Source organism: Dendronephthya gigantea, unplaced genomic scaffold (genome assembly GCF_004324835.1).
Source record: "Dendronephthya gigantea isolate DGI-Jeju-01 unplaced genomic scaffold, DenGig_1.0 000001F, whole genome shotgun sequence".
Lineage (NCBI taxonomy): Eukaryota > Metazoa > Cnidaria > Anthozoa > Malacalcyonacea > Nephtheidae > Dendronephthya > Dendronephthya gigantea.
Genome location: NW_021163011.1, coordinates 4,705,114 through 4,718,135, shown reverse-complemented (window position 1 = coordinate 4,718,135; position 13,022 = coordinate 4,705,114). Strand labels below are relative to the sequence as shown.

At 36.2% G+C, this 13,022-nt stretch overlaps 2 protein-coding genes across 2 annotated transcripts; one reads left to right on the top strand and one right to left on the bottom strand.

Annotated features, from left to right (window-relative positions):
• Positions 1–4: 4 nt before the first annotated feature.
• Positions 5–8,194, bottom strand: LOC114526589 (beta-galactosidase-1-like protein 2). The gene is made up of 19 exons (XM_028548190.1): positions 7,684–8,194; positions 7,218–7,286; positions 6,609–6,704; positions 6,397–6,505; positions 5,532–5,624; positions 5,326–5,407; positions 4,791–4,855; positions 4,525–4,675; positions 4,362–4,433; positions 4,154–4,255; positions 3,907–3,954; positions 3,766–3,821; positions 3,333–3,482; positions 3,152–3,232; positions 2,899–2,986; positions 2,560–2,659; positions 2,127–2,238; positions 1,467–1,583; positions 5–1,092 (listed from the first exon to the last, which is right to left on the bottom strand). The coding sequence occupies exons 1-19, from the start codon at positions 8,013–8,015 to the stop codon at positions 991–993; spliced, it is 2,025 nt and encodes a 674-aa protein (XP_028403991.1). The 5' UTR covers positions 8,016–8,194; the 3' UTR covers positions 5–990.
• Positions 8,195–8,893: 699 nt separating this feature from the next.
• Positions 8,894–12,526, top strand: LOC114530153 (histone H4 transcription factor-like). Its single transcript, XM_028551738.1, has 8 exons — positions 8,894–9,477; positions 10,072–10,224; positions 10,359–10,436; positions 10,503–10,623; positions 10,853–10,991; positions 11,215–11,348; positions 11,599–11,814; positions 12,063–12,526. The coding sequence occupies exons 1-8, from the start codon at positions 9,036–9,038 to the stop codon at positions 12,376–12,378; spliced, it is 1,599 nt and encodes a 532-aa protein (XP_028407539.1). The 5' UTR covers positions 8,894–9,035; the 3' UTR covers positions 12,379–12,526.
• Positions 12,527–13,022: the final 496 nt, after the last annotated feature.

Below are 13,022 nucleotides of genomic sequence, written 5' to 3'. Positions count from 1 at the left end.
CACATCGTTTGATTTATGTTACAGAGACTTTTAAACAAAAATCCAAGAATTACACTATTGTATCATTTGTACGGGTGCAGGCTGGGCCCATACAAATGATATTTTGATATATACCGCAGGAACAATAGCGTACAAAAGAAATCACTTGGGCACAAGACGAATATATGAAACTTATGAACATACCCCCCCCCCCCCCTCAAATTACGCTTCTAGCTGCGGCCTTGCAAAGGTAGGCGTACAACTTAGGGCTGTTTTCCACTGTCGCGTTTTTTTGTCATAAAATCAACGATTGGCCGTTTTCACACTAGAGACGCATTATCCGTCTTCTCTATTTATTCGTCTTCAGTATAAAGACGGTCAAAAGACGCATAATACGTCCAGACGATTAATGTTCAGTTTTTCGTCTCAGAGACGCATAACCAACGATAGTTCGTCTAGACGGATAATGCGTCTGCCCGTGTGAAGACGGCACATAGACGAATAATTCTGGAAAATGAGACAGTGCAAGTGTGAAAAAGGCCATTGAATCCAACCCAATCTATTCAATCGTATCACTTTAACGATTTTGAAAATTTAGAAGCGTGTACGTACGTACTGAAAACGCGACAGTGGAATATATTAAGCAACCCTTAATCATTGCAATCGCTCTGCCCGCGCGGGGGAAGCGCGCTTTGTTTTTCAGGCCGGTCACGGTCGCAAGGGCAGATTTTCAAAAGCCGCGGGTGAAGCGGATGGTAATAGAGAATAGCCCTTCCCTTCATACAACTGATAGAAGCCGATCGATCTTCTAATATCTTATTTATACTTGAATTTGGATGATTTTCTATAGAATTATATTACTATCCGGGGGAGGGGAATGAGTCCTATAGGCTATAGGACCCACGCGTCTCATTGTTTCAGTATGTCCACTTCCATTAGTTTCTTATCGCCGCGTGAATATACCGCTAATTCCATTTTTTAAAGAAAATTCTGAGAAGCAAACCGGAACTACTAGTTCAAAGGTACATGCTCCACAGTTGGACCCAATCTGTGCTCTTTCAACAGTCTTACGCTTCGTATTGATGAACGAGGGTGTTGCTCGAATATTAGCACCTAAACATAGAGAACGAATATTAATATAATAATAATATTATGACAGTTCATGCAGAAAAAGTTAATATTAAACATATTCAAAAAATCTTATTTTCTCATTTCATGAGAATAACAATATATTAAAAGAGAAAAACTGTTTCTTATTATAAAAATTGAATTGTTAAAATTTTTAGGAAAGTTGAAATTACTAAAATCATAACTATATATGAAAGTGTATACAAAAGAATTCTAAATGGTTTTCAACCCATCTTTCAAATCAGGATGGTGAGAATTGTCGCAAGCTAGGGCAGGATAGGAGCGGGCTGTGTAAACAAAATAACCAATGTATTTGGGTATATATCCCAATCAAACTGTTTCATTTAAATTACACTTACAACATTAATACCCTCTTTCAACCAGGGTGCTGGAACATATAATGTTTCCTGTGGACCAATTTTCCAATATCTACCAAGATTATGACCATTGATAAAAGCAACACCTTTATGCCAGCCCTAAATATGGACGTCCACATCAGTGATATAAAATAAGGGTGACGGCGCAAACACTCTTTTTTTACACAAAAACGGGACTTTACAACTCAATACTTGGAAACCTAATCCCTGGGAATCTCTTTTAAATCTCATAATTTTCGATGTTAAACCTTCCCTCCCCCTAAAAACAACTCTTAGTTCAGTTTACTTACCAGGAAGACAGTGAGAAAGTTATCGGGTAAAAAGTTGGGAAATACTATGCGCACGTCAAAGAAATCAGACAGGAATAAAGATGTATCAACGAACCTCAATATAAACAGTTCTATAATAACTGATTATTGACTGTGAGGTCTAGCAAAAAACCTCAGTCTGATATTTCACAGTACAGAATGAACAAAAGAGGTCAATTGGTTTATCATATGGCTGAACTGCATGAGACATCCGGGATACTGGTCCAGATAAGGAATATACGAACAACGGTCCGGATATCGGTTTTACGGACCGCTCGTCAACCAATCACAATAGAGAATTTTGAAAAGCCGTATTATAATAATGAATACTCACTCGGGTGTCCAGGAAAGTATCGGCAGGTTTTCCGGAAACTGTAAAGGTACCCTTGAACAAAGCAGGTTTTGATAGGACCTCATCGGAGGATGTATCACCCCATATCGCGTCACTATAGATATATGATCATTGATAACTTAGTTAACATTGAACCATAATTAGTAACCACTGATCTGATAATACACTGGATAATGCAAAACTGATCTGCTGGTAATACACTGGATATAGCAATTATGCCAATTACAAATGATATCCCAGAATTAATATTTTCGCGGAGACTGAGGACAGACACATCCAGGCGTCACCATCAACACACGGAAACTGAAGCCTAATACCATTGACTACCACCCACATTCCGCCTTTCAAACGGCTATTCCTTTATTTGAATTAAGTTCGGACACACGATAAATACGATGTCAATTAATTAACATACCTTTGACCAAGTTTTATAACAAAATCAGCTTTCAATTCGAACGGAACAATTTTCCAATGTTTGTGCAGCACTTCATTAATCGTAACGCCACCAAGTATGCCTTTAAAACAAATAAAAAGTGAATGAATACAGTATATCATTGAAAATACAAATATACGAGTTCCGTTGGGAAGAAAAAATTATATAACCTTTCAGTAAAAATGAAGAGTGCATAGTAGTCTGGCCGCGGTTAGTGGTTATCAGGCCAAAAAACGTGTTGAATGATCTTGGTAATGGTTTTCTATTACTGACTGTTGAAATATAGCTCGCCTCCAGTATTCGGACAAATTCGCATAATACCTTTCTTTTGAGCAACGATGTGCATTCCGTAGTTCACTCGACCGCAATTTTCAACAAAAATATCAAGAATTGGTCTTGAATGAGAACCCTGGATATAAAAAATGTCAGTAGGTTTTAACATGGTACATATTCCGGGAATCTGTATGATTGTTAGAGCTGTTCACATGATGCTGCTCATCCTCTTTGAGGTCTGACTTGCTTATGGGGTTTTTAACTGTTTCACTACGAGCTGTGCGTGGTAATTGACAATCACCTTGCTAGAAGTTTCAATGTTGAAATTTCCATCATATTCTGGCCACGTCACAATGCCTTTAGTTTCCCCATTTAAAAATACCTGAAACATGCAATATAGATGGTGCGGAGATTTGGAAAGGAAGGTAGATTTTAGGTACTAAATGGAAGAATAATAAATTAGCCGTTTTCACAGAACTCACTTGTCCATAATCTCTCAACTCTTTAATGTCCAGCGTATGTGCGCTGTTAGGTAGAGTAGTTCGATACAACGTGTAACCATAGGATTGTCCTGCATCATTATTGATGGGTAAATTCTCGATGGGTACAACGTACTCACTTTCAATTGTCTTCTATAAGGATCATAAAATAAGAACAATAAAACCTGTTAGTGCCACCCTATACCTATGATATTAGTATAATAATATCTTTAGCAAATCTATACTTTTAACCGTTATACATGCATCTATATTGTGACTATCTACCTATATCTACTTGTAGACAGTTTACAGTTACAATGTAAATATATTAGTCAATTATTTCGAGTCAAACGAGCTTAGCTATCACCCACTTCTTAGTTCTTATTCACTTCGCGATTAAAATAATAAATAAACAAAGTAAATAGTGATGATATACCCCTATTAAGTTGACTATGTCTTCGAATCCAACATATTGTGTCATCATCACGGTTCCTTCATAAAATAAAACTATACTATGAGATTCTGATCAAGAAATAGGCAGGAAATAGTCTCTAAATTAAGTTAATGCATCACTTACCATAAGCGGACTTCATTATTTCTTTTGGCAAATCTATTTTATCAGGAACTTAAGAAAGAAAAGTTTCCCTACTACAATTTGTTGCTTGTATTGATGAGAAGCTAAGAATATTATTAGGATATTATTATAGGTGAAAAAGCATTAGAAGGAAGATCAGAAAGAATAATATTTTTGGTCGACTCAAAAGTGTCTTTCATCCACACTGCAGATCAAAACTAATATTATATTTATTGGCAATAGTACTTACTTGTATCTGTATGAAGCACGGGTCGTAACTCTTTTAACAGTTCATGAAGCTTAAGATACTTTGGTGTGATGTCACCCGTCTCAGATACTGGACAATCATAGTCTATAGAAATGATTTCGAGAGGTTAAACTTAGCCATGTTTCTGACCGTGTTTCTTAACCAGTCGTCTAAAAAACTGGGATCGATATTGACAGACACTAACACATACCATAGCTCGTAATAGTCGGCAGGTAGCCAGCATCATGATTTCCACCGTTCATAAAACCAAAATTGGTTCCACCTAATTTAAAAATTAAAAATTAGTTCCGATACAAGAGTAATGTAAACAACGGCTTCTAGGATGAAATCCCGAATCCTATTCGAAGGATTACCGTGAAACATGTAGAAATTAATGGACGATCCATTCTTTAAGATATTTCTTGCTATTCCAACCACCTCTTCAGCATTCATTACTTTGTGTTTTTCCCCCCAATGATCAAACCAACCCGGCCAGAATTCCATCACCATCAATGGCTTTTCCGGCTAAAATTTAAACATGTTGGTAATGTAACACTTGAAAACTAAACCCGAATTTAGCTAGCTGGATCACGCCATAATTTCCTGGCATAGTACAACTTTTCATATATCACAGACAAACCTGGATTTCCCGTAAACCCTGAAGATTTTGTTCAGGATTTGACTGGAAGTTGATCGTCATTAAAACTATACAAAAAGATAGAGCCCTGGGTGTTTATTGTTTGGTTGTATATTTCTCTCATTCTTTATTTTCCTGCGTTCTCTAACTTTCCTTTCATATCTCTAAATTCTTTTTGTTATTTTGCCATATCGGAATGCCTTTAGATCTTTTATACACCCCCATAGCCTTATCCATGCGATTATTTTATAACTAAATTTTATATAGATACATTCGAACAATCTTAGATACTTTCGAACAACGCATATCAACGTATATCAACGTATTAGTCGAGTAAACGACACATATGGACATAACACCATCCTTTAAACTATAAAACTGGGTAAATTTAAACGTCGGTTGGTTTATAATTTGATGCTTCAAATTTTGTATAGTTTCAATTATAATACATTAATCTATCACCTTTGTACATACTCCAATCAACTTGTTAATAATTAAGTCAGTTATTTTTGGGGTAAGAATATGACAATAAATTTACCAGATGGAAGAAGTGCTTTTCTTGCTCCAGCCAGGCTATTTGATGTAAAAAGAAGCTCTGTCACACCACGTAAAGTGAAAACCTGAATAAATAAAATGACAATAGGATATGACTGGGCATTCTGTAAAAAATACTATAATAACAGTCTAACAGAAGTATTAATTGCTTGGTTAACAAATTTTCATAAAGCCGAGTTTAATACTCACATCATACAAGTATTTCATATAATATGAATTATCTCCATAATTCCCATACTCATTCTCGATTTGAAAGGCGATTATTGGACCTCCGTTCTTGTACTATGATAAAGATAACTACGGTTCGCTACGATCTATTACGATACAGTCGACGTGGAATTAATTACCGTTACTCTGGTAATTTAATAGATCTTTAAGATATATAAGATTACCAGAGTAACGGGCCTGTTTAATTCTACTTCAACCGTATCGTAGCGAACCATAGTTTATTCCTTTGTTTCAAAGTCATTACTTCTATCCCGAGTGCCCGGGAAAGAATGATATACACTACGTGGTGCTACGACACGGTTGAAGTGTAAAACAGCCATAACTCATAAGAGTAAAATAAACTCATGCAGTAGCTTTTGTAAAAAGACGGGAACCAGGGGTTAAAGCGGGATCACCTGGAGTGTGAGGTTACAGATCCATACCATGCAATGATAATACAATCAAACTCCATTTTTTTACCTTTTCTTTTCTATACTGATTTTTAGCTAGATGCTGATATTCTCCGAGTAATTAAGGGCTGCTTTCCACTGTCGCGTTATTTGTACGTACCTACGGCTACACGCACGTAAATTCTGTTGTTGTTGTATAACTAATTTTACGTCAAAAAACCCAGCAAATCATCAACAGAATCCAACCCAAATACCCAATACATCTATTTTATCGTTGATTTCATTAGTATAATTTAAATCAGTGATTTTAAACTTTTACGTGCGTATACCCTACGTAGAAAAAACGCGACAGTGGCAAACAGATCTCAATTATAAGATTCCACAGAAAACTCACACAAAAAATTAAAATGACATAAAGTTGAAAGAAACAGATATACCTGTAGTGGAGCCAATAAAGGGATCAAGGTTGAAAAATAATCATCTATGGCTTTTAAATATAGTGGTGTGAATGATCTAATTTGCATTTCAGGGTCATGGAGGAGCCAACTAAAAATAATTTCAATTTAGTGGACAATTTTTTAAAATTCAGAAAAAAAATGAGAAATGTAATTAATGTATGGGTACATAAATAAATTATTCTCGTTGTTACCTGGGTAATCCTCCAAACTCCCATTCAGCACAAATGTAAGGACCTGGGCGAATGATCACATAAAGGCCAAGTTTTTGTGCAAGTTGGATGTAAGCTCTGAATTATCGAAAGAAAGGGCAGGGTATTACTTATACAAATACCACACAACATGTACCAGAAATCATATTGAACTAGTGGTGTAATGGACGAAGTTCATGGGCCCCCCGTATCAGGCATATTCGCTTATGCACGCTGTTTTTCTTCTTTTAATTATGAAATATTTTGAGAGAGGAGTCAATAATTTTATATTAGTGTAATTACTCGCAATTTCCTCAGCAATCAACTTTCTATCCAGGGCTTTCTACCTAGAATGTTTTGCAGCAGGCAGAAATATAGTTGCAAGTGGAGCAGAATTTTTTTCCTTGTTTCTTTTTTAAATTAGTTTGAATCAGGGCTTACAACCTGGTGGAAAACTCCATTAAGGTATCTTTAACCTACATTGTTTTCAAGTGATACACTGTTATATTTATTAACTCTCATGGTGATAAGCAGAATCCCATAGGGTTTTACACCCGAAAGGTCATGAGACATTAAAATCCACCATTATTTTTAATTGAATAAAGTTATTACTTAATGTCTGCAATTCCATCAAAAACAAAATTGCCAGGTGTAGGTTCATGTAAGTTCCATGGAACATATCTAAAAAAAGTAGAATTAAGGGAATAAATAGATCCACAAAGAATATAAATTAGTCCCACACATCAACCAGGTCAATTTAAAAACGGCACGCACAGTAACTAGAAATGGGAGCTCTCTTTCTTTCCCTTCTCACACAATAGAAATTTTTAACCGAAAGGCATTTTCAGATAAATGTTTTGGGAAACAAGTTCCATTCTGCAACATTCCTGTGGTGCTACATGCAAGCTCCCCCACATTACAATTTTTCCTTTTATAGAGTTAAAACACCATAAAATACCATACCTGCAACCATAGTTACTATGGTAAGACCTGATAATGAGATTAATTAATGACCAACACTTGGGGTAAAAGTCATCAAGCACAGGAATATAAATAATTATATTATGAATAAACCTACGTTTCAACTGTATTTAAACCAAGAGCTTTTAATTTCAGAAGTCTGTCCTCCCAGTATTCGGGTACAATTCGGAAATAATGTATTGCACCACTTAATATTGTAAATGGTTTCCCATCCAAGGCAAACAGAGCTCCCTCAGCTTTAAGACCAGTCCTCGGCGCAGATGGCTCCATATAAACATTAACTTTCGATACTTGACTTATGATACTCTTTAGAGCAAGAAACCAAATACAAATAAACAAGACTATGATACAGACACGATTGCTAACCGTACACAGCCTCCGTTTGCATGGTCGTATTAGTCGAATGTCTATAAAGTTGAATATTGTCATTGAAACTCAATTGACCCTGTCGGGTCTGTGCTGAAAGTAATAACATATTAAAAAATTGTGACGTGTGCAGGAAAGCAGGAAGGCGGAGCCACCAATTTGGAATCATATTGTAAGTTGTAACATAAGCGTGCTCTATTTGTTTATTGATAGCGCACGCTTACCATGAAAGTTGTACTTAATTTATAGAAGGGAGGAGGGATGGGGGAGAGGGGGTTATCGAAAAAAATGCAGAAAAAAGTTGTTTATCTTTTGAAAAATAAAAGATTAGTTCTTTGTAATTAGTTACGTTAAGTTTCTTTTTGTTTCGGACTGTCGGTGATTAAGAATCTCGTACTGCTTTGAAGACATCTTCATCGTCCTCCTTCTCCAATCCCCCTTCCCCTTCGTTATAATAATAAATGCGCAGAGTTGGACAGCATCGTAACGCAGAGTAACGCAGAGACGGCAGAGTTGGACAGCATCTGGGCTCGGCACTATAATTGGATATGCAATGAATTATTTGCAAATATTGGTTTGAAATCTTGTAATTCGGCTATGACATAAAACTATGTGTTGTGACAATGTGAAATGAACACATGCACCATTGGCTAACCACACGAGTCTTACATGTTTAACTCATTTACGGCAGTGTTCTGGGAATCCAGAAGCCAAACACCCGCTTTTTAACAGTTCGTGTACAAACACATATAGACTACATACACATTTCTGGTTTGCATGGTTAGCGAATTTTATTGTATGGCTGGTCTACCAAACGATGTTTTCGAATTCGTGGCCTCCGATCCGAAAACGATGTTTTTACCACTGGTTTTTATCCCCCCCCCTCATTCCCCCCCCTCATTGGTATTCAATAATCAATATAACAAATTCAATATGGCGGGCAAAAGCGGGAAAGAATCTTCTGTTGCGGAATGTTAAATTTAAATTTTATGGTCTAACTATTAGTGAGATGTTTAAAAGCTTAAAAGCTAGTCGATTGTTGAAATTTTTTTGTCCTTTTTATATACCTAATCAAACCTCGCAATGAGTTATGCATGTGAATGGGATGGTTGCTCGTTCACGTCAGATAAATTTGACATATTCTACGATCATGTACTCGAGCATACCGCCACCAATTTTCGTGACCCTGATGATTTGAACGAGATTGAATGTCAATGGAGCCAGTGCTTTGCTGATTCATACGAAGATGATCTAGAATATCGAAGACATGTGTTATTTCATGCATACCATGCAAAACTTAAAAATCTAGGTCTTGAAGCTCAAAGAAATGCAGGTCTGGCACCATGCATATTAGATCCTCAGGCAAGGAATTTAGTCCCCGATTTTCCTGAACAATTTTATTGTCATTGGGAAAACTGCGAAGTTGTCACTTCATGTCCGAGGTATTACTATACACATATGGATGGCCATGCACAAAGTACAGTTAAAGATGACTCCAATGGCCTAGTATCATGCAGATGGAAAGGTGAATGATGTGTTGTTTTAAATGCTTGCGTGCATTCCCTGTAGTTCACACTGAAGTCTTTGGCATGGAGTTTATAACTCTATAACTTGCTGCAATTTTTTAATGTGATTTTGTTCTTTTGATAGATGTGAAAGAGTAAATTACAAATGTTGTGATGTCAACATGCTGTTATGTCAACTAATTCACTCAATCACATTTATTAAAAGAAGAAAATCCCAATAAAAATCAGAGCAAAAAATGCAATTGTGATAAGTCTTTAAGAGAGTTGTTATATCACATTTGATACAATATTAGCTGTAATGCTGTATATAATATAAATTGCAAAATATTCCATGCTCATATTGCCATTGGCTCATATTCAGCATAGAGTTTAGTTAGAATGCATCATGGGTAAGGGTTGAATGCTAAAATTAACTACCAGACTCGAAAAATTGCTGAGATTGTGCATACGAAAACTTAAGATTCAATTCAACCCTGAAAGGGTCAATGCCGTACCATTTGCTTTGTCATAATCTTTAATAGATTGTCTAAAAGAGAGAGCCATCCAGACCAATTTAAGTGTAATAATAGTTTTATTATGTGTTACTTTTGCAGACTGTTCATTTACAAGTCCAAAGAGATTCAAGTTGAAAGAACATTGTCGAACACATACCCATGAAAAGTGCTTTGGTTGTCCAAATTGTGGAGGGTTGTTCTCTAATAAAACAAAATTTACAGACCACCTTAGGAGACAAAACACAATGGAAAGTTAGTTAAATGTTTCATACTTTATATAGAATTTGCATAAATCACATTTTGCTTACTGCTGTTTATACCATTACTTCTATACGTCTATACCATTACTTCTATTACGTCTATACCATATTTTATTTTTATGTCAGGTGAGAGTTACCAATGTTCTCACTGCTTGAAATACTGTGCTTCAGAAAGAATTCTTCGTGATCACATGCGGCATCACAGTAAGAATGCAATAGTAAACAGTTCCCATGATGACACTTTTGCAAAAGTCAGCCTTTATTTTCTAGTCAACAATGTCAAATGTTCATACTGCGAAATGACATGTCCCACACAGTCAGCTCTTCAGCATCACATAAATTTTCGTCATTCAGATAGCAAACCATTTTCATGTGAAATGTGTGAAAACAGGTAAAGAATGTATAAATTACTGTGCATTCAAGTAATTTCCATTTTAGGAACAAAATCAATGCTTTAGCTAATCAGAAAAAGGATTAATTTATACACATAGATCGATGATTAAATGCCTTGTAGTAATCCGAAAGCATATGCAAGGGCTATACACTGACACTGTTTGAATAAATACTCATGAACAAGTTTTTGGCAAACAGATAATGATATGTAGTTTTGTTTGCTCTAGTTTTAAATCGATGAATGATTTACGGCGCCATCAACAAACACATAATCCAATCTACAGCTACGCCTGTCAAGAAGAAGGCTGTGATTATGCCTCGAAAGCTCTTCAAAGTTTAAAAAGACATATTAAACTTTGGCACGAGGTAAAAATTACTAGGAAATGTTAGCATTAAATTTTATTGGAATAACTTTTCCATAGGTAGGAATGTTGACCAAAACACAACATTGAAATGTAACAGAATGAAGGAAATATCAGAATAATATATTCAAGTTTAAAAGCAGGGTTGCCTCATGGTGTATTTTGGACTTTGTAAACATGTACTTTTTGCCATGACCTGTGCATAATAACTTTTTTCATACTTCCAGAACTCAACAGCAGCAGATGCAGGTCAATACGAGTGTCATATTTGTCGCTTACGTTACTCAAGGGGAAGTACACTCACAAGACATCTGAAGAAACAACATACATTTCGCTGGCCTGCTGGACATAAAAGATTCAGGTATTGTTTTGTTACCTACATATATAAATTTTTTTAGTAAAATCACCCATATACATATGTGGACATGAGGTGGCTTGACAAAACTGAGTTATCCTTCATATCTCATTCTATTCTTAATAGTATGAAGGGCGAAATTGAAACTCCAATTTACAATTGACTGAAATGAACAATTTTCTGATTATAACCTATGCGATCAGTCGATCACAGCGAACTCTAGAGTCCGTACTAGAAAAACTGATCTTTTTTTCAGATATAAAGAAGATCATGACGGCATATATCGGTTACAAACTGTGAGATTTGAAAGTGTTGAATTGTCGCAACAGCTGGAGGCTGCACGGAAGAAACAACAGATAGGTGAAGAGAATGGGACGGAGGATGACTCTGAGACAGCGGAAGGTTCAAATGATCGTGTTATCGCGAGGAACGTATCTTCACAGGAAAACGAGGAGCAAATTCAGATTACAAGGTAAGGTTTGCATGCACTATGATTGATATCAAAATTTTGGCTCGGTCAAAATTTTCGTGACAAAACTGGAGGTCGCGTAGGAAATGGGTAAACCATTTCATAGCCAGTGGACAATTTAGATACCTACTACATTCTTTCCTAACAAAAAGGAGATATTTTTGGGAAGAATTGAATATCAGATATAAGAACTATTAAAAAGCTATCCAGCTTTCAAAATAACTATCATATAATTAATACTTTATTTTCAGAACACCATCTTTTTCCAGTCAGCCTGAAACTCTTCCACAACCCGAGTCGAATATTATGTCTTCTGTTCCAACCCAACAAACTGACTCATTTTTAGAAGTGCTAAGCCAATTGCAACAGCATTCTCAGCAAGGAACTCCATATTGCTCGACTATTAACAATGCAGACATCTCATCAAATGTCCCAATATCCAACGTTGCTCAGTCTCCTAGTGAACCTCAAATACAGCTGACAGCATTGCGTGATAATTTCGATGTGCAGGAAGCTGTCTCGTTGCTCGCTATGTTGAAGAATTCGGGGGTGACGTATAAGTATTGAAAGAAAATTATTTTAAACTTAGCGTGGAAGAACGTTCTTAAAAATGCGAGGAAATCTCAGTTAAACAATGTTTTTGTTTATGATGCAACCATTTTCAAATTGCCACTGTGTGATATTAAAATCTTAGTAGAGTTATTAAACTGGTAAACTTGTGATGTTCGGTTATAAAATGGAATCCAGAATTCATTTTTGAATCCGCATCTAAATCCATTTATAAGCAATTGGATCCTGTCGACTGTCGTTAGTGTCGTATATGACAGGACTGTAGAATGCCCGGGCAACAACACCAAGTACAGCGTTGGCCAAAAGGTCGTTAACTGACCAGGAAAACGGCAGAAAACATGCGCAATTTAACATGCGCGACATGCGCAAGTTAACATGCGCAAATTAGTCCGAACAAATTCTTCATTTCGATCGGTGTAACTCCAGAATAAACAACGGTATCATATCCCAACATTCAATAAAGACTTGTAGAAACGACTTACAAAACATTGAAAAAAGGCTGTCTTGTTACTAAAGCCTCTTTCAGACGTCCACGTTTCTAGTGCCAAACCTGATGTTAATGAGCTAAAGTCTTTGTTTAAATCATTTGCGTTCGATTCGGCACCTGAAAAGTTTGACGTCTGAAAGGGGCCTTAGGTATT